General features: G+C 66.1%; 1 protein-coding gene across 2 annotated transcripts; it reads left to right on the forward strand.

The window, feature by feature from the left end:
- Positions 1–4671: 4671 nt before the first annotated feature.
- Positions 4672–22583, forward strand: FURIN (furin, paired basic amino acid cleaving enzyme). 2 transcript variants are annotated; one of them, XM_052807216.1, is made up of 16 exons: positions 4672–4755; positions 8355–8739; positions 14317–14415; positions 15201–15296; positions 15917–16045; positions 16301–16377; positions 16769–16857; positions 17101–17273; positions 18286–18498; positions 18832–18932; positions 19068–19171; positions 19369–19486; positions 20499–20678; positions 20764–20888; positions 21285–21401; positions 21487–22583. In XM_052807216.1, the coding sequence occupies exons 2-16, from the start codon at positions 8560–8562 to the stop codon at positions 22053–22055; spliced, it is 2370 nt and encodes a 789-aa protein (XP_052663176.1). In that variant the 5' UTR covers positions 4672–4755; positions 8355–8559; the 3' UTR covers positions 22056–22583. The 2 variants fall into 2 exon arrangements, with proteins under 2 accessions (XP_052663176.1, XP_052663175.1); XM_052807215.1 differs by lacking the exon at positions 4672–4755 and adding an exon at positions 6098–6321.
- The last annotated feature ends 1037 nt before the right edge of the window (positions 22584–23620 follow it).

Below are 23620 nucleotides of genomic sequence, written 5' to 3' on the forward strand. Positions count from 1 at the left end.
CCGGCCTCCCGCCTGGGGCGCGACTCGCCAGGGGCCTCCGGCCGCGCCTGACGGGTGCCGCGGCGGCCGGGGACCCCGGCCTCGGGGCCGCAGCCGCCGCCTGTCGCCGCTCTGCCTGGGCACGGCGGCGTTTCCTGCGGGGCCGGGGTGGAAGCGAGGAACCGCGGAGCCCGTAGCCCCCGCGGGGCCTTGCTGAGCTGCGGGATGCAGCCTGCGCCTGGCGGGGCTGCCGAATTCCCCCGGCGCAGCCTGGGGGAACCGCCACTCCCTCAGTGTGGGGCCGCGCTGCAGCCTGCCGCCGGCGCAGCAGCTCTCGGGGCAGAGCTAGAGCTGGGCTGCCGTGGCCATTGCCTCCACCAGCCGGAGCCGAGCCCCAGCCCTCCTGCTCTGCCTGCTGACAGCTGGCCCCGCCAAGCCCTGGCACCGCCACCCGGCTCCTCATCTGCCAGGCAGCGAGGACGAGCGGCCCTTGCGCAGCTGCGTGTCACCGCAGCCTTCGGGATGGCCGGTGCCGGGAGGCAGGGCTGCTCCACGGGGGCTGGGGGAGCCCCTGGGCTTCCCAGTGGCACTGGTGGCGGCGTGTGTGTCGGGAAGGGCTGGGGTCATGGCTGCTTTTTGGCAGGCGCAAAGCGTTTTCCGTAAGCGGCCGGCCGCTGCCCGCGTCAGCACACATCAGCCCCCAAGAGGTGCGAGGTTTCGCAGAGGAAAGTCAAGGGCAGAGCTGGGAGCGATTGGCTTGCATGAGTTGCCCCTGCTCTGGCATCCAGCCACAGAAGATAACACTTCTTTTGAAGTTGGGCAAAACTGGGTCACAAACCACCGCAGCCACGTCTGCCATCCTGTGCCGCTTTCTCAAAAGAAAGGAAGAGGTTTTATCTTCCAGGAAGTCTACCCTGCAGCAGGGGCATTTGGGAAGCAGAGAGGCCAGAGCCATGCCGCTTTAACCCTGTGCTGCCGGGTGCCTGCCCTGCCTGTACCGGAGCAGGTGCCCTCATGGCCATGCAGCAGAGGCTGCATGGGGCGAGGCCAGCACCGGAGGTGGCAGCCGGAAAACCCCAAAGCAAGCGTGCCTTTCCAGTTGGTGGGTCAGTGCTGGAGCATGATGCCAAAGGAAGTGCAGGGAATTCTTTTCCTTTCGGTGTCCTTGGTTCCGGGCTGGGAGATGTCCTCCTGGGAGGATCTCATTCAGCTGGTCTTGGGGAGCGCAGACCCAATTCTCAGCAGCGGTACCACTCCCTTTCTGGGCTGGAGGGTCCCAGCAGTGGCTGCAGAGGTCCTGAGGCTGGCACGAAGGCAGGCTCTCTCCTGGGAGACTCCTCTCGCCCCAGCACCCCTGCGGGCAAGGGCTGGGCTGATCCAGTTGGGTAATTGTGACCCTGCTGGGCTGCAGGCAGGGGATGGCCGCCCTAGGCATGGTGGGTATGGGTGGACCTGACCCCTTGCAGCGCTGGCTGGCTGTGACCGGCTGTCCTGGGCTGGGTCCTTGCTGCGGCACAGGGCGAAGGCTCTCCCTGCAAAGCCTTCCAGGAACTGTCTCAGACAACCCGGTTCCTGCCCCAGGCAGACCTGCGGACTCTCCCCAGGTCCCCCCTGCTTCAGCGTGTCCTTGCAGCAGCTGGAGGAGCTGGGACAGCCCTGTTAGAGCTGTGCGGGGAGGAGGGACAGGGTGTGCGGCAGGACCCTGGCTCTGAGGACTCCCCTGGTGCCTTGTAGCTTGTGGTTTGCCTTAACAACCCAGGCTTAGTAGCTTTGTAACCCTGCAGCAACTGGTGGTCCTTCCCAGGAATAAGCAAGAGCTCATTCATGCGTTTCTGGCCTTTACGCCTGGATGGCAATTAGAGCTCCCGCTCTGCATTTGGTCATCTGATGAGATACTAATCTTGAGGGTTATCACAGTGTGTTCCCACTTAGCGAGTCCTGTGCCACTGTGGCAAGGAGTGAGCTTTGACATAGGACTCGGTGAAGCAATTAGACACACCAGTTAAAGGAAAGCTTGGGAATTGCACACAAAGCACATAATGTCCCGTTCAGGTGAAGCAAAACTAAAGACCTCAGCAAACAGGGAAATGCTTTCACAGCCTGGCTCGGTTCTGTGACCGCAGGCATTGGAGGCCATGGCAAGAAGTGGCCCTTGGCCTGTGACATGTCTTCTCTGCCCCACATCCCCTTGAGAGGCACAGGCCAGCTGGAGAAACCGAATGCTGGCATTGCCCGAGCTGGCGTGGGGGCCCCAGCCCTGCAGGCAGGGGTGCAGGAGGTCTCCTAGGGCAGGGCCCTGCAGCACCCATCGCAGCACGGGGTGCGCGGGGGTGTCATGGCTCTGCGCCTGCCCTTACCGGATCCCCTGGGGACGCAGCAGACGGGCTGCCGAGAGCTGGTGCGGCTGAGGGCAGCCCCACCCCCCTCTCCCCAGCGCAACAGCTGCTGATGTGTCGGCCCTGCAGCAGCTTGGCATTCGGCAGCCGCGCTGCGGCAGGGGTGGGGAGCACTGAGCCCCCTGTTCCTGGGGTGGTGTGAGGCTGGCAGCTGCTGGCGGGAGTGAGCCCGGAGCCCGGCCAGCGCCCGGCACAGGCCAGGCTGCTCCTTGGTGCTCTGCCAGCTTGCTGGTGAAAACCTGCACCTGCCAGGCTTTGGGCTAGATTTGTGTGTCTGTATCTGTAGGCAGCCCCTCCCCAGCCTACCTGTCACTTTTTGGGGCTTTTGCTGAAGGGCCACAGGTGGGCTCTCTGCCTGGGTGTTGCCTGCACACGTCTACTTGTGTTCCTGCGCGGAGCCCCCGAGTGCCACAGGCACCTTATGGTGCTCGGGCGGGCAAGGATGTTCCTGCACCCACACAGCTGCAGTTGTGGGGGGACAGGCGATGGCAGGGTGCGACACACCACAGCCCAGAGCAGGGGCAGTGCTGTGGCAAGGCTGCGGGTCAATACCTTGGCAGCATTACGGCTGCTGATGACAGAGGCAGATAAAGTTACAGAACCACCCTGTGCCACTGCTGTTTGTGTCTGCAGCTGTACCGCAGGGCAAGGTCAGGGTGTCTGGGCTGGGCCTTGAAGTCCCCTGCGTGTGACCACAGTGAGATGTGTCTGGGAGCATGGCTATGAATAGAGCCTCTCCAGCTGGCGGGACCTTGCGGAGCGCAGCTTCTGGCTGGGCAATGGCAGTCCCAGCTCCGGGGGCGCTGGGGCCTTCCCAGGAGCCTGCCGGTAGCGTCCAGTGGTGAGGGGAGGAGAGGAGAGGGACCGGAGAGACTCCAGGGTAAGGGGACTGCGGGCTGAACTACAGGAGAGGGCACAGGCAGGGCGGGGGAGCTGGGGACACACGTTCACAGCACAGCAGTTGCTGTGGGCTCACCCCTGCGCCAGCATGGGCATGGGGGCAGAGCAGGTTGCTGTGCTCCATGTAAACATTTAGTTACTGATTTGGTCCTTCTGGATGTCCTCTGCCTGCCGTTGCTGCCCGTTATTTGGTTTTCTCCACTGTTTGTGAGGGCCTTCTGCCCTTCCTCTGCTGGTTCCCGCTCACCAGTCTGTTTTCGCCCGCAGCGGGGTAGCTGCTCAGAAGCAGCACTGCCGCAGTCCTGCTGTGTCCCCGAGCTCCCCCCAGGCTGGGGGTGCCTGCGGGCAGGGGTGCAGCCCCGTCGCTGCTCTGCCTTCCGGAAAGCTCGGGCAGATGGGCAGTTGCATCATTGTTGGAGCTTGTGCAATCTCTGCAACCCAAAAGTTGACCTGATTTTTCCATCAAAGTAGGTTTCTATTGATTGTGTGTGCTGCCAGGCCACACCACACAGTGTGCTCGGTGTGGAGGAGCATGGCGGGGTCTCCCCCCGGCCCCAGTGAGTAGTTTGGCCCCTGCGCCTACAGTGTGGACTCCAGGGGATGCTGCGGGACATCGCCCGGAGGGCAGGCCTCACGGGGAGCTGCTGGCTGGCTGGTGGTAGCACGCTGCCGGTACGACGGTGTGCTGGGAGTCGCTGTGCCAAGTGGCCTGCTCCTGGTGGTCTACCAGGAGTGGGCTGATGTCTCCAAGCGATAGCCCCCAAGTCACTTAAATGTCCGAGAGGAGGGTTCATGGTCCTGGCAGACGCTGCTGCGGTAGCTGCTTCACCCCCTTAGTGCCCCGTAGGCAGGGGCTGAGCAGAGGGAATGCCGAGCAGCCCCCTAAGGTGTGGGGGGAACAGCAGCCCTTCAGATGCAGCCTGACGGCCCTGCTCTCTGCTCTGGCTGCAGCTGGCCCCCAGCCCTGGGGGGCTGCTGGGAAAGCAGATCCCGTTCACATCCATGGCATTGTACTGCAGCCAAGTGCTCCCCAGTTACAAGCGTTGTCTTTGGCAGGGGTGTGGGGTCAGCGCGCGGGTCCAAAGCCAGTAGTTTATGTAAGAGAGGGGTGCTTCCTGCCTGCCTGCCCTGCGGCACCGAGATAAGCCCTGTGGTGACAAGGGCCCTTTGTCAGCTCCTCTCCCCTGCGTGACATGTCACAGGGGCCAGGTGCAGCAGCTTGTCACCTGCCCAGGCACGACTACCAGCGCCTAAAGGAGGCATCTTAAGACAAGGTGCGTGGGCGGGGGCCAGGGGAGGCAGCCTGCCTACCGCCCTCCTTCCCACCACGGGGCCAGGGTCTGGCTCAGGACCTGCCCCTAGCACAAATATCCCCCATATAACTCCGCTGGGCACTCCTGGCTCAGCTGCGCATCCAGGGGCCGGCCTGGGCTCGCTGGCCGCCAGGGACGACTCCCGACCAGGCTGAGGTGGCGCAGGGGTGAGTGCTGCATGTCCATGGGGTGCCAGGGCCCCCCCAGGCTGCCTGGCGGGACTGTGGCCCCAGAGGGTGGAGCTGGGGTACCACAGCCCCTGCGGCTGGCGGTGCCCGGTGGTGGCTCTTGGGGCTGGAGAGCGGGGTCAGCCCGGCCTGAGCCGCTGCCCCTGGGGCAACGCCACAGCCAGGCATCTGCCCTGCAAAACTAACCCAGTTTAACAGAAAAACCTGCCCTGTGCCAGATTTTCTGGGCTGTTCTCAGCATCTCAGTTACCAAGGTGACTGTTTCCTGTGCGATTGCTAATGCTTCACGATCTCGATCATGATATCTGAGCGACTTCCTTTTCTCTGTAAGGAGCTGTAGGACTCGCTCCTACCCGGGGCTGCCCAGACCCCTTCTGAGGTGCGGAGGAGTCAGGTCAGTTTGGGTTCTGCTGCTTTTGCTTTTTGCTCTTGACCTGGCTTTTGCATCACTCTTGACATGGTCCCGTGCACACAAGGGACAGGAGTCTATTGTTTTTTACGAACGACCGCAGCCAAGATGAGCTGCAATTCACTTCTCACCTTTTCTCCTTGGTGGAAGCCTCTCTCCTGAAACCTGAAACTGGGCTGATGGATTTTCCTTGTGTTGCTGCTTTCCGGACAGTTTCTCCATCAGGCTGCGTGCTGGCCCGGGGCTGCAGCACCCCGCGATACGGCCTTTGCGGGGAGGCCGGTGCCGCTCCTGTCGGCCCGGTTGAGGAACCCCCTGCTCCGGCGGCTGCCGGGGCTGGAACGGGCCACTCTGGGTAGGCTCGTGTCCCGCCAGCCCCGCGCCGCAGAGCGACCCGCCGCCTGCCGCGCTGGGCACGCGGGGATGCAAGGCGAGGCGGCTTCTGGGCACCCTCCTCTGCGGGCGCCCTCCTCTGCGGGCGCCCTCGCACCCCCAGTCGGGTCCCGGGGTCCACGGGGGGTCTGGGCTCTCACGAGGCAGATCCAGGTCTCCCGCTGGGGCCGGCACGGGCGGCCCCGCGTCGGGACGGAGGAGAGGCTGTGCTGAGCCCCGGGCCGTGCCCGGTGTCGGCGGAGGGCGGGTCACCCCCGGCCGGGAAGAGGGGGAGCGGCCCCGGCTCTGGCGGTGCCCGGGGTGGGGTGGGGGGAGCTGGGCCCAGCGCGGGGCAGCGGGGCCGGAGGCTGCGGCGGGGCGCGGAGAGCTCGGCGGCGCCGGTGCGGCGGCGGGACGGGCGGGGCGGGCGGCGGTGACGGCATCCGGCGGCGCCCGGCGGAGCGGCGGCCGTGCCGGGCCGCGCCGGGCCGAGCGGAGCCGGGCAGGGCCGGGCCGAGCCGAGCCGAGCCGAGCGGGGCCGGTCGGTCGGTGCGGGGCCGGTCGGTCGGTCGGCGCGGGGCGGGGCGGCGGGCGGCGCTGACAGCTGCTCGGCGTAAACAAGCGGCCCCGCCGGCCGCCCCGGCCGCCCCTGCCTGGGCCGGGCCCGGCTCCGGGGCGGGCGCTCCGGGCGCCCCGCGGCGTGACGCGGCGCCGCCGACAGACGGGCCCGGCCGCCGGCGGGACGGGAGCGGGCAGGCCGCGCGGTAAGGGCGCGGGGACGGCGGCGGGGACGGTGCTCGACCCGCCGGCGCCGGCGGTTTGACAGCTGGGGCGGCCCCGGCCGGGCGGGACCCCGGGCGGCGGCGGCGTGGCCGGGCCGGGGCGGGCCGGGCGGGGGCGGCTGGTGGCGCCGCGGCCGTTGGGCAGCCCCGGGCTCGGGGCACCGCGGTCTGGGCCGGGGGGCAAAGTCTGCCCGCCCGGCGGGCACCCGCGGACGCGGAGCTCTGGCCGCCCCGGCGCCGGCGGGGGAGCTGGAGCTGGGGCTGGGGGCGACCGCGGGCCGGGGACCGGCCCGGCCCGGGCGCGCTCTGGGGCTGGCGGTGGGGACGGCCGGAGCAGCGGCCGCGGGAAGGCGAGGGCGAGGAGGCAGCCAGGCCTCGTCCCGTCGCGCTCGTGGGGCCAGCCCCGGCCCGGCCGCCCTCGCAGCCACCCGCGACTCTGCCGCCGGACTCGCCCTGCGGGTGCGGGGACGGCCGGCGGCTCCGGCCGTGCCGCGGGGCCGCTGCCACAGCCTGGGGACTGCCGTGTCGCTGCCGTGCGGCAGCGGGGCTCGGCTCGTGGGGAAGCGCTGGTGTCCGTCGGTACCGGAAAGGATCCCGGCCAACTGCTGCCCTGCGTGTGCCAGATGCGATCTGCAGCCTGCTGCTCCTGGGGCTGTGGGTGCGGAGCAGAGAGCGTGGCCTGGGAGCTCGTGGGGACTTGTTTCCCCGCTCGCACCCCACCGTGCAGGCTGGCCTGCAGCAGCCCAAGGCTGTCCCTCCTTCCTTCTCCTGCTCCCAGCGTGCAGGCAGCTCTGGGTGCCTCGGCAGGGTGGCCAGGCCCACAGCCTGCTGAGGTCTGGTCACGGAAGGGGAGCCGCAGCGTGCCTGAATCGCGGCACTGTCTGCGCTGCAGCTTGCGGCGAGGTCTCAGGTGGCTGCCAGGAGCTGCTCTCCTCCCCTGGCAGCACCGCAGGCTCCCTGCTCGCTGGGGCCGCTGCTTGCCAGAGGGGGATGGGGCTCCCCTGGGCACTGCCGGCTCTCACCTTTCCCACTGTCTCTGAAACACGACCCGGTATTTCAGGGTGCCTGTGGAGCTCCGTGTGCGGATCTCACACCGGTGCTGTCGTGTTACAGGCTCCTTTGCGCTGGGTGGGTCACTCCCTGCTCTGCTCCCCACCTGCCTTCCCAGCTTCTTGTGTTTGGCTTCCGACATGGAGCGAGCTGTCCCCAGGCATCCCTGCGTGCAGGTCCCTGGGTGGGTGCTGGAGGTGATGGTGTGCCCCTTTTCTTGGTCCCTGTGCCGGTTTCCTTTCTGTTGTGAAGATGAGTCACACCGGTGTCACCATGTTGTGCTCCAGGGGAAGGGCAGAGCTGAGCTGCTGGTGGTGACAGGCAGCACGGCGCTCGGCACTGCTACCAGGCACTGCCTGGTCGATCGCTGACTGTGGAGGTGCTGGGGCCTGGGGCTCCAGAGAGCCCCAGAGAGCAAGGGCTCTCCCTGGCTTTCCTCCTTCCAGTCTCTCATTTAGCTGGGGTTCCTCACACAGCATCTGTGGGCATCTCCTCTGGTCTCCCTTTGGGACTAGAGAGGCAGGCTTCCCATCCCAGTTGCTCCTAGCTCCGTGCCCAGATAGGCCCGTCCCGGTTGGAGAAGGGGCTCCTGTCTGCTGCAGACCATGGCGGCAGGAGGCATGGCTTCCCTTGCCTTGCTTCTCCCCTCCTTCGGTGCCCTTCTCTCCTCCTGGTTTGTTTCCTGTGTTTGTAAGCACAGAGCGTAAGTACATATTGGGCAATAGGCAAGGTAAACAGCAGCGGCGTGCTGGGGCAAGCATGCTGGGGCGGGCGCCCCGTGGAGCCCATGCAGCTCCTCGGGGCCCCAGGTCCCATGCAGCTCTCCGTCAACCACAGTGGACAGTGGGTGCAGTGTGCCAAGGCTCCCTTGCCCGGTGCCGGAGCCGTGGCTTGGTCCAGCAGAGCCCTTCCTGGGTTTGAGGAGAGGTGCCCTGGGGCCTGACCACTCTTCCATCTCTCTGCAGATCGTGCTGCTGTCCCAGACGGTCTACTCCTGCTGCTGCTCTCTGGCCCGGCTGTTGTGGGCTCGTCCCCATGCTCTCTTGGGCTGAGCAGGGGCCAGCAGGGCAGAGAGGCCGGCACGCCTCAGGGTGCTGACACAGGGAGGCCGCTGGACCCACCGCTCCTGGGACCCTCCTGCTCCCCAGCTAGAGGAACTCCGATACTCTGATGGATCTGAGACCCTGCTCGCTGCTCCTGCACTGGACTCTGGTGGTTGCCCTCGCTGTCCTGGCCCAGGAGGTGCTGGCCCAGCGTATTTACACCAACACCTGGGCTGTGCTTGTCCCCGCGGGGCCCCAGGAGGCTGACAGGCTGGCCAGGAAGCATGGATTCCTCAATCTGGGCCCAGTAAGTCCCCTGCTTCCCTTTCCCTGTAGAAGTGGTGTCCTCTGCCATCTCTGCCATGGTCTGGGCAGGCACTGGGCTGGGCCCTGGAGCTGGCTCGGGGGCTGCTCTTTCTGGCAGCAGAGCTGCTGTGTGCGCACCCGTTTGCTGCAGTCTTCCAGCATCCGTTGTGTTGACTCAAGGGTGGTAATTAGCTGGATGGAGCCGGGGCCTTCCCCTGCCAGTGGGATGGTCTGGTGGCATGGCACGGCACAGCACACCCTGCCTGCTGGAGGGGGAAGGAGGAAAAGCCCATCCCAGCACGAAAAAATTGGGAGTGCTGTGCATTGGTGGAGGAGAGGAGGGCTCCCGGTTCCCAATGGTGCTCCCCCCAGCAAGCTGCCCCAGCGCGGCACAGCCTTGGCTCAGCTGGAACGGCAGCAGCGCCTGCTGGGTGTCCCCAGAGTGGGTCGTCTGACAGCGGCCATGTGTCCTTGGCCTTAAGCTGCCCTTCACAGAAGGTGTGTCAGCAGTTCCTCACCACTCTCAGCTTTCTCTGCCCTCAGCCAGTGGAGGGACAGGGCAGTGTGCGCAGCTGTGCTGGACCAGCGCCTCCATCAACCCCCTGGCAGCAGGGTGGGGAGAACGGGGTCATGGTGAAGGAACCGGGGCCCCTTGTGTTTCCTGTGGTCCTAGCTGTTCCTGGCCTTGTCCCCAGTGCGAGGAGCTCCAGGGTGCTCTCCTCCTGGCAGCCTTGGCAGGACCCAGCTTCCCTGTGCTCCAGGCCCAGGGAGCCGGCTCCGCTTTCCCTGGCTGACTGTGGGCTGTGCGCTCGTTGGTAGCAAGGGTGCTTGCAGGTTTGGCTCCTGAGGCATCAGCATGAAAGCCAAGCCTTGGCTGAGAACTGCAGGGCCAGTGGGCCAATGGCCAGGCTCCTGCTTGCCAGCGCGGTGCTGCAGGCAGGACATGTCTCTGTTGGCAGGCCGCTTCTCACAGGCCAGCGCTTCTTGATGCTGCTGTTGTAGCACAATGCTGGCTGCCCCGTGCTGTTGGTGCAGGCTGATCTGTGGGGCTTTTCTCTGCTTTGTGCCACAGGCAAGACACCAGCCTCTGGGCTGGCGGCAGGTGGGGGCTTAGCCGATGGAGCTGGCGCCAGCACGTCTGCCATGACCAAGGCGGGGGCCAAGGGGATCCCATGGGAGCGGGTGCAGCAGGGCCAGCCCACAGGGATGGCCCCCACGCAGGCACGGGGAGCTGGACAGGCACTGCTTTGGCGAGGTGAGGCTGGCACTGGCAGAGCAGAGCCTGCGTGTCTCTGCCAGCCCCTGCTGGGCTGCCTGCGTGCCTGGGGGTCTGTTGCCCGGAGAGTGGGGCGCTTGCCGCCAGGCTGGGCTGGCTCTCCGGGAAGGAAGCGAGGGGCGAAATCCCAGAGGAAATTGCATAACTCGTGGCTGCTGTGTCAGGACCTCGCTGTGAGCGGCTGCCGCGAGCTGCGGCGGGTGGAGAAGGTGGCCACTGCTGAAGCTGGCGGGTGCCTTGTCCTGCCACTTGAAAGGAGCCCTGCATGGGGTGGTGGGTACGCAGGGCTCCGGGGACAGGGAGCCCCAAGTCCTCTGGGATTTGTGCCAGAGGAGGGAACTCGGGGGGGCCAGGGCCAGGCCCCACTGAGGGTGTCTACGCTGGGGCGGCAATGGGGCGGCCTCACAGGTGCTGTCTGCGGCAAGCATCTTACGGCCGATGTCAGGGCAAAAGACGTGTTGGGCCAGGGCCACTGCCATGCAGAGGGGACCGGGAGAGCGGCCCAGGACATGTCCCGCTGGGACAGGTCTCTGCCGAGACCCCTGGGAGCGGGGACAGGACTGAGGTGCCATCAGCCTGCTCCTGGCAGCATTTCCCATCATGCTGTGGTGCCGTGTCCCAGGCCCAGCTGCCAGGGCTGAGGGGCACTGGACTCTGCAGCCATGTCTCCACTGGCCCAGGGGTGCCCATCAGGCCCTGGGCTGCAGCACAGAGCCGTGCAGGACCCTGTGGCTCAGTGGGGAGCCCAGGCCTGTTTGGGGTCCATCCCTGTGAGGCATGGAGGCTCTGCGCCAGCTCTGCCCAGCAGCGCTTACCTTCTCCCCGCACTGTTCATTCTGTAGCCAGAGGCTGGCACCTCTCCCCCGGCTCTCCCAGCCCACTCAGCTGCCGGGAGAGCAGCAGTGAGGCAGCACCTGCAGGCAGAGCCCCGTGGGCTGTGGCAGCTCGGGCTGTGGCAGGAGCTGCTGGTCTGGGCATGTTTTCTCCTGTTCTGGAGCCTGTCTCGGTGTCTGTGCTGTGGGATGAGGCTTGGCTGGCCTGGGCAGCCCACTCCTGCAGAGGGGCTGTGGTGGCCTGGTGCGAAGAGCAGGGCTGGAAGGAGCCAGGCTTTCCCCCTCTGGAGGTTTCTGGGCTGCTGTTCCTGGGGGGGTGTGCTGCTGGGACAGGATGCGGCAGCCAGGCTGCAAGGGGGGGGGACCGGGTGCTTCTGGCAGTGCCCCAGTGAGAGGCCCCCAGGGTCCTTATCTGAGAGGATCCTGGCCTCAGCGTGGGGTCTGGACACTGTCCTCGGAGGCGTGCTGTCCTGGCGTACTCCCTGCTCTGCTGCTGCCTGCGGAGCCAGGGCGGGCAGTCAGTCCCCTGGGTCAGCGGTGCCTCTGGCAGAGAGGTGCCAGGACCTGTGTCTGGTGCTAGTGGCCTTGAAGGGGACCCAAAGGACAGCGCGGGGGAGGCGAGTGTCAGAGGAGAGGGATAGATGCGGTAGTGAGGCGGGAACACGGTGGTTCATGCTGCTGGGGCTGGTGCAGATTGGGGGGTGCAGGCGCTGCCTGCCCCAGCTGGGGATGGGGAGCACCGGGGAAGGGCTTGGCTGCTGATGCTGGCCTTGGGCTGCAGTGGCAGGACACTGGGGCTGAGTGGCCCCAGCAGCACCAGCCCAGGGAGGAGTGCTCTTGCCTCCTGTGCCACTGGGCTGCAGGTCCCCGCTAGCCCCTGCTGCCACCCAGCACATTGCCCTGCTCCTGGGGCCAGTGGGCAGGAGCGTTGGCAGCCCACTGGACCTGAGGCTGGCCCTGGTGGCCACGAGCTGTGGCAGGAGGTCGGGCAGGAGCGGCGAGCTGGCACCACTCTCCATGGGATCAGTGCTGCCCAGCCCAGGGGGACACAGGGCTGGGGGGCAGCTCTGCCCTTGTTGAGGACAGGGACTGCAGGGATTAGGGTGGAAGTGCGTGGGCTGGCCAGCTCCTGGCTGCCACTGCAGTGTCTGTGCAGACCTAATACAGTTGGATGACCAGGCAGAGCCACGATCTGCGTGCAGGAACAATTGGGGCTCTGTCCTTACCCCTGGAGGGGGTGAGGGGGTGCTGGGGGAGGGCAGTGAGCCTGCAGCTTGCTTTCCCCTCTGCCAGCCCAGCGCAGAGGCTTTTCACCTTGGCACCTCCCCAAATGCTCTGAGCTGCTGGGTGTCCCACGCTGTACTGGGGGGACACGGTGTGCTGCAGGGAACAGGCCCAGGTCTGTCCCCAGTGGCTCTGGCAGTGCTGGAGTCACTATCCTGCCCTAACTGGCAGGGCTGCAGCTCTGCAGCCGGCTGTACCAGGGCTCCAGCCACCTGCCCGTGCCCCACAGGGAAGGAGTGCAGAGCTGCAGGCCAAGTCCTGGCCTTTCCTCTGCTGGCCCAAGGGCAGGAGCAGCATCCAGCTGCCACTGGCACCAGGGAGTGCAGCCCCATGTCATGAGCACCACATCTTGGGGAGCCAGCATGGTCTGTGGCTTCCCTGGATAACACCAGCTGGCATGGCCTGGGGTTGACTGGCAGGCTGCGTTGTCCCCCACCACGAGCTTGCTCCCCACCATGGTCCAAAGTCCAGGGAACACATGCAGAGAGAAGTGGGGTCCTGAGTTGGCAGCCAGGGGCTTTGCCTGCCCCTTCCCTGCAGACTGACGTGTGCCAGTGTGCTGTGAGCACCAGACTCCCATGGTGGTGGAGCCGTGGACACAAGTCCTGACCCTGTTGTTTGGCTGCTGCCATCCTGTGCTGCCAGTGCTGGGCTGCCGTGAGTTGAGTCCATTCCCTTTCCTGCCCACAGAGAGAGGCTGGTGCACGGGGGTCTTGTGCTGTGGGGGGAGCCCTGTGGAGTGGAACAATTCCCCTTGGGTGGGTGGGGGCTTGTCCTGCTGGCAGGCAGTTCCCCCCGAGCAGGGCTGGTGGAGGCCCGGCTTCAAGTGCCGGGGTGCATTTCCCTTGCCCCACAGAGCACAGTGGGGGCTTTGGGGTGAAGCGCATGACTTGGAGAGCTGCAGCCTGGATTTGCTGCCCCAGGGCTGAGGGTGCCGGCCAGCTGGGTGCACCTTTCCTCCCCTGCTCGGCTCCAGCTGGCTGCGTGGCTGGCCAGGGTGGTGGCACATCTGCAGAGCTCTGATAAGCTTGGGGGCATTCGTTAGCTGCAACCACACTGTTTTGCGGCAACCTGGGGCAGTGGAGGGCGAGATGTCCTCTCCTTCGTGTTCCCGCAGCCCTTGCAGCCCAGCCCTGCAGGCGATGGCGCAGCCTGGGCAGCCGGATCCTGCCGGTGGCCACTGCCCAGGCTTTGTGGCTTCCAGCAGGGCAGGGTGGGCGCTCGGCTCCCTTCTCCCCGGTCCAGGCAGGCTGCTGGGCTGGGAGGCCCTGGGTGGCAGGGGTGGGGCCGCCGTGGCCAGGCCAGCCTCCGGGAAGTGCAGGAGGGGGTAAGGAAATGACAGCACTGGAGAGGGTTTGGGGTTTAAAAATAACCGGCTGGGCGGCTGCATGGCCTCCTGGCCCAGCCGGGCTGTGCTGGAGTCCCGTCCTGCCCCAGCCCCAACTGGGCCATCCCTATGTGCGTGGGAGCTGAGCTGGGGCCATCGCAGCATGGCTCCTCAGCTGGTGGCTGCCTCACCTGGGGTCAGATGCCTGTGTGCCCCCTCACTTTGCTCCGCTGGAGCTGGCTGTGCCCTGATGTTGAGACCAGCTCTGAGTGGGTGCTCCAGTGGGGTGCTGGCCTGGGGTGTGTGGGGAGAAGGGCTCTGTGAGTGGCCTGTCTGGAGGAGCAGAGGCTGGCTCAGAGTCTCCCTGCCCTGGCTGGGGCCACCTGGGGAGTGGGGCCTCAAGCCCCCCTGGAGTTTCCCCTCACCAGTAGCAGGGGGTGCTGGTTGGCTCTGGGAGAGGAGCGGTGGTTTTGTCTCCTGAGGTTGGTGCCTCTTCCAGGCTGGCTCCGAAAGGCCTGTCCCTCTCTGCCACTGCTTGCTTTAGGTCTCCCTGCCAGGGCAGCAGCTTTGTTGGACAATTCGGGACATGCTGCCATGTGGGGGCCTGTGGGAGGGTGAGGTGGGCAGAGGCTGTGTCGCTGAGGCCCCCGGGTCTCCCCAGCTGCCTTGTCGCCAGCTGCCGCAGCCTCTCGCAGGAGATCCTGCCCCATGTACCTGGACATGAGCCCCAGCAGCTGCTCTGGAGTCGGGGGCCCCGCCTGCCTATGGCAGCCCCCGGGGCTCGGGCTTGCAGGTGGGGGGATGGGGAATCAGAGAGACTGGACTCTCCTGTCCATCCTGCTCCTTTCTCTGTTGCAGATCTTTGGTGACTATTACCACTTTCGGCACAGTGGTGTGGTGAAGCGTTCCCTCTCACCCCACCAGCCCTGGCACAGCCGTTTGGCCAGGGAACCACAGGTACGTGCAGCACGGGTGTCCTACCTCCCATCTGTGGGGTCCTGTCTTTGATCCTGGGCACTTCACACTGCCATGTGAGCCAGTAGTGGGCTGAGCTGCCTTGAACCAGCCCCTGGCACTGAGACCTATGGCAGAGCCAGGTGGGAGCCCAGCACGTGGCTGGCAAGGGCAGGGGGTCGACAGAACTGGCATCACCACCCTGCGGGCTGCACCCTGATCGCAGGGCACGGGGCAGCCTCTGCTCCCTGCAGGGCTCTCTGTCCTTGTACGCAGGGCAGCCTCTGCTCCCTGCAGGGCTCTCCGTCCTTGTACACAGGGCAAGGTGTGCAGGGCATTGCTGGCAGTGCCAGATCCCAGCGCGGCGGTGTGGCAGGGCTGCCGTGACCTCTGGCCCCTGGCTCCGGCCCAGGGGCCTGGCACGCTGGCAGCGCAGCAGGGCGTGCAGCATGTCGCAGCGGCTGGCAGGCTCTTGGCAGCCTGCTGCTCTGCAGAGCTCTATGCTCTGACCTGCCTGCTCCACTGGAGCAGAGTCTGTTGCGGGACACCCGGCACTGCTGCCCGGGCACGGCTGGACAGGGGGGGCCAGGAGGGATGGTCTGGGTGCTGCGGTGGCTCTGGCAGGGTTGGATGCTCTGCCAGCATGCTGGCAGCTGGCTGTGAGTTCCCCAGGGACAGCCCCTCTGGGCAAGTTACTGGCCGGAGGGCAGGGGGCCTGGGGAGCTGCTGGCACAGGCAAGAGCTGCCAAGGGGGCAGCGAGGGAGCCCCATGCCCTCTCTGCCCCCAGGTGCAGTGGCTGGAGCAGCAGGTGGCAAAGCGCAGGACCAAGCGAGACGTTTTCATGGAGCCCACAGACCCCAAGTTCCCGCAGCAGTGGTACCTGGTGAGTGCTGGGCAGGGTCTGCACGGTGCCAAGCGAGGAAGGGAGCCGCGCAGTTGTGACAGCGAATGCAAGTTCTGGGTATGCGGTTGTGTCATCTGAGGGATGGCTGTCAGGTGGCTGCTGCTGCTGCCAGCCAGGCTGGCAGGGAGGAGGAGGAGGAGGAGGAAGGCCTGAGGCAGCCTCTTGGTGCTGTGTGTCCAGGAACACCCCAGGGAAGAGGCTGTGCACGTGGAGCTGTGGCTCCTTGCCAGGGTGCTGGCAGGGCTGGGGAGAGCCTGGGGCTGGACTAGTGGGGAGCAGCCCTTTGCCTGGCCCAGGAATGGGGTCTGTGCCTGTGCCTGTCTGTGTCGTTGAACTCTGGCACAAGCCTGATCTCTGCAAAGGGAGCCATGTTTATGGGCCCCAAACGCAGTCTGGGGCTCAGCTTCCTTTCAGAGTGGCCCTCCTCAGCCGGCTGTGCCTGGGTCCCCTGGGGTTTCCTCATCCCACGCCACAGCAGAGAGGGGTGAAGGCTGCCTCTTGCCTGCCCTTACAGCCGGGCCTGGGAGGGGTCCGGGCACACCCCAGCTGCAGTGCCAGTGACTGGGTGCAGTTCCTATTGCCAGCACTTCTCTCGGCAGTACAACACAAACCAGCGGGACCTGAATGTGCGTCAGGCCTGGGAGCAGGGCTACACGGGCAAGGGCATCGTGGTTTCCATCCTGGATGATGGCATTGAGAAGAACCACCCTGACCTGGAGGGCAACTATGTAAGTGTGGGGCGATGCTGCAGGGCGGTGTACTGTGGGAGCCTGTCTGGGTGGCTGCGTTTGCTCAGTGCAGCCCTGGAGCTGCAGGGCTCGTGCCTGCCATGGCGGGACATGGAAAGAAGCGATGGAGGTGGGAGTGGAGCCTGCCCCCCTGCTCAGCCCAGCCTCAGGGCCATGGAGCACAGGCATGGCCCCAGGGTGGTGGGGCTCCGTGGCCAGGGTAGATGGTCTCTAACTGCCAGATCTGTCTTCCAGGATCCAGGGGCAAGCTTTGATGTCAATGACCAGGACCCAGACCCACAGCCCCGCTACACACAGATGAATGACAACAGGTGAGGCAGGAGGCAGAGGCGAGGGTGGCAGAGCCCAGCTGCAGCAGGGACTCAGTGGCAGTGCCAGCCCTCACAGACTGCAGGAGGGTGCAGGGGTGGTGGCATGCTTCTGCCCCACAGTGGTGTGGGGGATGCTTCTGCCCCTGCCCCCTGCCTCCCTTTCTGACACAAGCAGCATCCTTTGGGGCTGCCCAGTGCCAGTCCAGGCCATTCAGTCCCCCTGCTCTGGAGCAGGAGAGTAGACAGAGGAGCCCTGCAGGGCCTTTGTCAGCTGCCTGGTTCAGGAGGGACGGGAGGCAGCCTGGGTGCTGGTCCTTCCAGCTGCGGCTGGTGCCCAGCCCTGTGCTCCTTGTGCCTCATCTGAGCACGCTTGGTCCTGTCTTGACTGCAGACATGGCACACGCTGCGCCGGGGAAGTCGCTGCTGTGGCAAACAATGGGATCTGTGGTGTTGGCGTGGCTTACAACGCCAGGATCGGAGGTGGGTGCCACCCTGCCCTGCGCCAAAAGCAAAGCCTGCGCTGGGCTCTGCGGGTGCCTCGCGGCTGGAGGAGTGGGCTGTGCTGGGGATCTTGGCACTGCTGGCCAGGGCAGCCCTGTGACGGCCCATGGCATGGGGCGGCAGCAGTGGATGGGAGGGCTCTCACCAGTGGCACCACTGCCCTGCGGCACGCGGCCGCCCTGCCCCATCCCGTCGCCCGTGACGTCTGCTCTCTGGCCCTAGGCGTGCGCATGCTGGATGGGGAGGTGACTGATGCTGTGGAGGCCCATTCCCTGGGCCTCAATCCCAACCACATCCACATCTACAGTGCCAGCTGGGGCCCTGAGGACGATGGGAAGACTGTGGATGGCCCGGCCCGGCTGGCGGAGGAGGCTTTCTTCCGAGGGGTCAGCCAGGTGAGCAGGAGAGTTTGCTGGGGGAGCGTTAGCTGAGCTCCTGCCCCTTCCCCCAGGTTTTCCTTGCTCTGCCTGCCCTGGTTGTTGTCCCAGCCCTCCTGCAATGAGCTGTCTTCCAGCCCATCTCCAGGATCAGGCTCTGTTGGTTTTTCCTGTTCTTCCTGCATGATGGCTCTGAGTCAGTGCTCCTCCCGTGCTGGGTACTTATCTCGCCTTTTTGAGCAGCCCTGTCCTCCCTGCTCAGAGGACTCCTGCGCAGCCTCATGCTGGGTCGGTCCCTCCCTGCTCTCCAAAGCCCTGTGCTGGTCCCTGCCTGGTTTCATGCCAGCTGCTCGCCCTCCCTTCCTCTGCCTGTCTGCCCGCTGTCCCCATGTGCTGTCAGTGCAGCCTGTGCCTTGGCATTGCTGTGGTGCAGCCCACGTGGTTAGCTGTGCCCCATGCTCTGTCTGGGAATCCCTGCATGGAGAGACGTGTGTGCTGTGCAAGGCATGCTGGCAAACCCGCCTCGCTGTGCCATGCCAGCTCTGTCACACATGCTGTGAGTGGAGCTGTGGCTTTTGGGTGCTGAGCAGCCAGTTGGGACTGCTCTGCTGAGCTCCTGCAGTGCTGCCAGGCGGCTGCAAATCCCACACAGGCAGAGTCAGCCTGGGTAATTTCCGAGTGGAAAAAGACATCAGTTCTTGGAAGCTCTCCTTCGACAGAGCCTCCTGCCACCCAGTGCCTTGCCTGTTGGGGAAGCCCCCGTAGCCTCTGCAGAGGTGCCCCAGCACCCTCCATAGGCATGGCAGTGGTGAGGGATGGCAGTGCCGGGCGCCCAGGCCCGTGGGCCATGACTGGTGGCATCCCGCTGTCTCCCAGTGTCCCAGCTGCATCTGCTCAGTCTTTCCCACTCAGGCTGCAAGAGCCCTGGGGCTGGCACCGTCCGCTTGTCCCCAGCTCCAGCCTGGGGCTTCCTGCCCTGCAGCAGCGCGGGTGACACTGGCGCTGGCCCTCACCCTGCCTCTGTTGCTAGGGCCGAGGGGGGCTGGGCTCCATCTTCGTCTGGGCGTCTGGGAACGGGGGCCGTGAGCACGACAGCTGCAACTGTGACGGTTACACCAACAGCATCTACACGCTGTCCATCAGCAGCACCACGCAGTATGGTAACGTGCCCTGGTACAGCGAGGCCTGCTCCTCCACCCTTGCCACCACCTACAGCAGCGGCAACCAGAATGAGAAGCAGATTGTGAGTTGGGGTTATTGGTGTCTGCAGGCTGGGGGCTCACAGGGGTGGGACGTGCCATGAGCTGTGGCCGCCATGGGCATCCCTCCGGGAGCCGAATGGGCTGCAGTGCTGGGAGCAGGGCTGGTCCCACTCTGCCATGCTCCCGCCCTCCGGGTCGCTCCCAGGGCTCGGCCTCATGAGTTGAGGGCTTCTGGAGGGAAGCTCGTGAGCTGCCCCAGGAGCGGCGGCTCTGCCTCGCCTCCTGCGGCCCTTGTGGGGACACAAGCCCCCAAGCCAGATCCTGGACATGGCCAGTGCCTGCAGCACCTCCTACCCCAGCACTCCTCCTTACAGGTGACGACTGACCTCAGACAGAAATGCACCGAATCGCACACAGGGACATCAGCCTCGGCGCCCCTGGCTGCTGGCATCATCGCCCTCGCCCTGGAAGCCAAGTAAGGGCAGGCACAGAGCAGGGCTGGGCTAGGGGTGGCCACACAAGCCCCATGAGGCAGCAGCACCTGGGCACAGACCTGCTTGGGGCTGGGAGGAGCCGGGCGCAGCTGCCTGAGCCCCGTGTCTCCCCGCAGCAAGAACCTGACCTGGCGGGACATGCAGCACCTGGTGGTGCAGACGTCAAAGCCAGCTCACCTCAATGCCAATGACTGGGTCACCAACGGCGTCGGCCGCAAAGGTACCGGGGTGCCAGGGATGGACCAGGGGCTCCCATTCCCACAAGCATCGCTAGCCTGGGGGTGCTGGGGCAGAGCACCCCTGCATCCCTGGGGGGCAAAGGAGGCAGGAGGCCCTGGTGAGCTGCGCAGTGCGGCCAGGCACATGTTTCCCCCCAGGGACCCCCAGGAGTGGCACTGACACCCTTTCTGTCCACAGTCAGCCACTCCTATGGCTACGGCCTGCTGGATGCCGGGGCCATGGTGAGCCTGGCCAAGAACTGGACCACGGTGGGACCTCAGAGGAAGTGCGTCATTGACGTCCTCACGGAGCCGAAGTAAGGGCTGGTGAGCCCAGGAGGGCATCGCCCAGCATCCGCCCAGTGCACGGCCCCACGCAGGAGCCCGAGCACCTCTGGGTCCAAGGCAGGGAGTGGGGATGATGTCTGGGGCTGAGCTGTCCCCAAGACCCCAGGCCATCCTCCTGTGAGAGCTTGGGGAGAGCCGGGAAGGGGGCCTTCAGCTGTCCGGCACTGACATTGACTGCTGAGCCTGCCCACTCTTGCTGGGGCCAGGCCGGGCTGAGCGCTGTGGGGGTGCAGGCAGGCTGGGGCACTGCGGTTTGGGAGCAGCCGGCACAAGTCATCCCCAGACAGAGGGGCTTTTCAGGGGTCAGACAGAAGCTCCTTTTATTCCTGTTTGGCTGCCATTGCTGCAGTGCAATGTGTGCCGTCTCATGTGCGGCCGGGGCGCTCCCCAGGGGCTCTCGGCGGGGAGGGGGACATCCCTGGGCAGGGAGGAAGCCAGGGCTGGGCCCTGCGTGTGCCTGCTGCTCTGCCCCAGTCCCCTGGGACCCACCCCTGCCTGTCCAGAGTGGGCACTTCTTGCAACCGGTATCCTGCGCTGGCACCAGGGCCAGCGCCACAGGCGACTGCCAGGGGGACAGCCGCACAGGAGCGCTGAGATGGGGATGGCCGTGCCCATCCAGTCCCTGGCCACACCATGCAGGGTGTAGCTGGCCTGGCGGCGGGTGAAGAAAGGGCCCATTCAGGGCTGGCATGGAGCAACGGCTGGGGAGGCGGCACCAGACAGCGTGTGCTCGGCAGAGCAAACCCGACTGTGCCTAGGAACTGGGGCAGGCCTGCCTGCTGCCTGTGCCCTGTCTGGGAATGGAGAGGAGGTGCTGCCAGCCACTGTGGGATTGCCTCGCCTCCCACTCCAGCTGCCCTGGGACACAGCACCCGGTTCCCAGGGCAGCCGCAAAGCCTGGCAGCGGGCAGCAGGGGCTGGAGCACCCTGACACATGCCCCAGGGCTTAGGACTGGGCTCACTCTTCCCTGTCCTTGACAGGGACATCGGGAAGCGCCTGGAGGTGCGGCGGAAGGTGGACGCCTGCCTGGGGAAAGCCAACTACATCAGCCGGCTGGAGCACGCACAGGCCAGGCTGACGCTGTCCTACAACCGGCGGGGGGACTTGGCCATCCACCTCATCAGTCCCATGGGCACCCGGTCCACCCTCCTGGCTGCCAGGTAGGTGCTGGGCTGCGGGGTGCCCTGGGGTGGCCCCAAGTGTTTGCGGGACGCTGGCACCCACCTCTTGCCCCTCCTTGTACAGGCCCCATGACTTCTCGGCTGACGGCTTCAATGACTGGGCCTTCATGACGACGCACTCATGGGACGAGGACCCCTCTGGGGAATGGGTGCTGGAGATCGAGAACACCAGCGATGCCAACAACTACGGTAGGGCTGGGCTGGCCTCACCCCCACCATTGCCTCCCTCTGAGCCCAGGGTGGGAATGGGAGCAGAGTGGGTGCCCAGTGTCCCCCCCAGCCCCCTTGAGCAGAGCCAGTGACACCTCAGATGCTTTGCAGTGACCTGGCTGGGGAGATGCTGGAGGGGATGCAGCTGCTCTGGGGCTGCGGGGGTCTGGGGGAGCAGGTGCCCCCCGTGACAGCTGGCCTGGCTGCCCCCTGCCCTGTGGGCAGCCCTGTGCAGGGGCATGGTCCCACGTCGGGTACTCTTCCAGGTGATGGGCAGCATGTGGCAGGGACCAGTGCAAGCCCCCTCCCTGTGCCTGTCCCGAGCACAGGCGGTCCCATGGGTGTGTCGGTGGTCCTCACCCCATGTCGTTGCAGGCACACTGACCAAGTTCACACTCGTGCTGTACGGGACGGCCACTGACTCCCCCAGCCTCTCCAACCAGCTGGAGAGCAGCGGCTGCAAGACCCTGACCCCCAGCCAGACCTGTGTGGGTGAGTGCGGGGCTGGCAGGGAGGGGACGGGGGTGCGGGGTGCAGGCGGCTCCCCCTGCGTGCACTGACCCTGCCTTTCCCACAGTCTGCGAGGAGGGGTACTACCTGCACCAGAAGAGCTGCCTGAAGCGCTGCCCTCCCGGCTTTGCACCCGGTGTCCAGAGCACGCACTACAACCTGGAGAACAGCGTGGAGCCCATCGCGCCCCACCTCTGCCTCCCCTGCCACCCCTCCTGCGCCACTTGCGCGGGGCCCGGCCCCAACCAGTGCCTGACCTGCCCCGCGCACTCCCACTTCAGCAGCCTGGACCTCTCCTGCTCCCACCAGACGCAGAGCAGCCGTGCATCCCCTGCCCTGGCAGACGGCGAGGGGCTGGCCAAGGCCCCCCCTCCAGCCAACCTGCCTGTCCTCATCGCCAGTCTCAGCTGCATCCTTATCGTCGTCATCTTTGTCACTGTCTTCCTGGTGCTGCAGGCGCGCTCAGGCTTCAGCCTGCGGGGTGTGAAGGTTTATGCTCTGGACAGCGGGATTATCTCCTACAAGGGGCTCCCCTCCGACATCTGGCAGGAGGAGGGCCCCTCCGAGTCGGACGGTGAGGAGTATGAGGCCCACAGTGAGAGGACTGCCTTCATCAGAGACCAAAGTGCCCTTTGATGAGCCCTCCCGCCCCTCCCTCCTCCCTGCCCAGCACTGTGGGGCCGGGGCAGGTGAGGCCGAGGGGCCCCGGACTCTGCCCCCATCCCCCTCCTGCACTGCAGCAGCCCGGGGCTCCCCACCCGCCGGCATCGTCCCTTGGCCCTGGCCTGGGCTGCCGGGCATGGCCCCGCCAGCACCGTCCCCAGCTCGGCACCGTCCGTGTCTTGCACCATCTCTCTTGGCCCCGCGTCCATCCTGTACCCTACGCTGGGGTGTTTGATGGCAGCAGGGCCCCTGGCGCTCACTGGCCCTGCACTGGCAGCCGTGTCCCCTGCCTGAGGTGGGCAGCTGCTGCTGGGGGGTCATGCAGGTCCCCCAGCATGGGCAGCATGTGGGGTCCCTGGGTTGTCATTGCTCAGGCTGGGCTGGCCGGGGCAGGAGTGGCTGTGCCCTGAGCCTAGCCCATGGCACGGCATCCCCCTGCCCCTGCCGCCCTCGGCACCTGCCGGGCCTCTGGCCGTGTCCCTGGCTCGGCCTGCTGTGTCCCGGCTCGGCCTGCTGTGTCCCGGCTCCCCACCACCTCCCGAGGGCCTGTCCGCCTCCACCAGTGCCCTTCAACAGCAATAATGGCCAGGCCTCAGCCTCTGCTGCCTGCTTGCCCACTGCCTGCCCCTCCCACCATGGCTGTGGCTGCCTGCAGCGTGGACAGGAGCCTCCCTGCACCGGAGAGCATGGGGCAGGGCCGGGCCTTGCCTTGTGCCCGAGGCTCAGCCCCCCAGTGTGGGCAGGGACCCCCTTGCACAGACCCTGCTCTGCGGGGCTGCCCCAGGCCCCCTCTTGTTTTGCCCCTGGGCAGGGCTGGGTGCACTGCTGGCCGGGGCAGTTGGGCAGTGCTGGTGCCTGCGCTGCCCTGGCTCTGCCTGCACCCTGCCTGTGCTGGGCAGAGCCCAGCGTCCCTGCAGCCCCAGCCCCCAGAGCGCCCCTGCCCCCCCGATGTGCCTTGCCCCCACTTGGTGACAATCCGTTCCGCTCCCTGCCGGACCCCCTTCCCGGCGCCGCCTGCCCTTGCTGCCCCTTCCCCACAGGCTGGGGGCCGGTGCTGCGAGCCCCTTCACCGTCCGCCACTGCACACTGGGGCTGTGGCATGGGCTCCCACCTGCCCCGTGCCAGCGCCAGTCCCAGCCTGCCACGGACGGAGCCGCCGGCCGGGGGCCACAGGACTATTTTTCTATAATAACTTTTTGGTGCACAGTAATTTTTTCTTGTAATTTAATCAGCCGGGAGCTGCCTCCTGAGCCTGTTTTTAATTTAATGGATGTGGATATAACACTAGAGAGACTGAGTTATTAAATGTTCAGAACTATGCAAACCAGCTCCGCTGCCTGTGCTCTGTGTGCCGTGGCTGTGGGTGGCCCTGGCCTGGACGGGCAGCCTGGCCTTGGGGGCAGGAGGGTGCTGGGCTGGGGCCGTCACCCCGTGCTGCTGTGCTGGGCCTGTGGGGTGCCTGGATCTGCTCCACAGCCGCAGGAGGGGGCCTGAGGCTCTGCCGGCAGCCCTGCCTGCAGCTGGGCTGGGGGCACCTT

This window comes from Harpia harpyja, chromosome 14 (assembly GCF_026419915.1).
Source record: "Harpia harpyja isolate bHarHar1 chromosome 14, bHarHar1 primary haplotype, whole genome shotgun sequence".
NCBI classification, from domain to species: Eukaryota; Metazoa; Chordata; class Aves; order Accipitriformes; family Accipitridae; genus Harpia; species Harpia harpyja.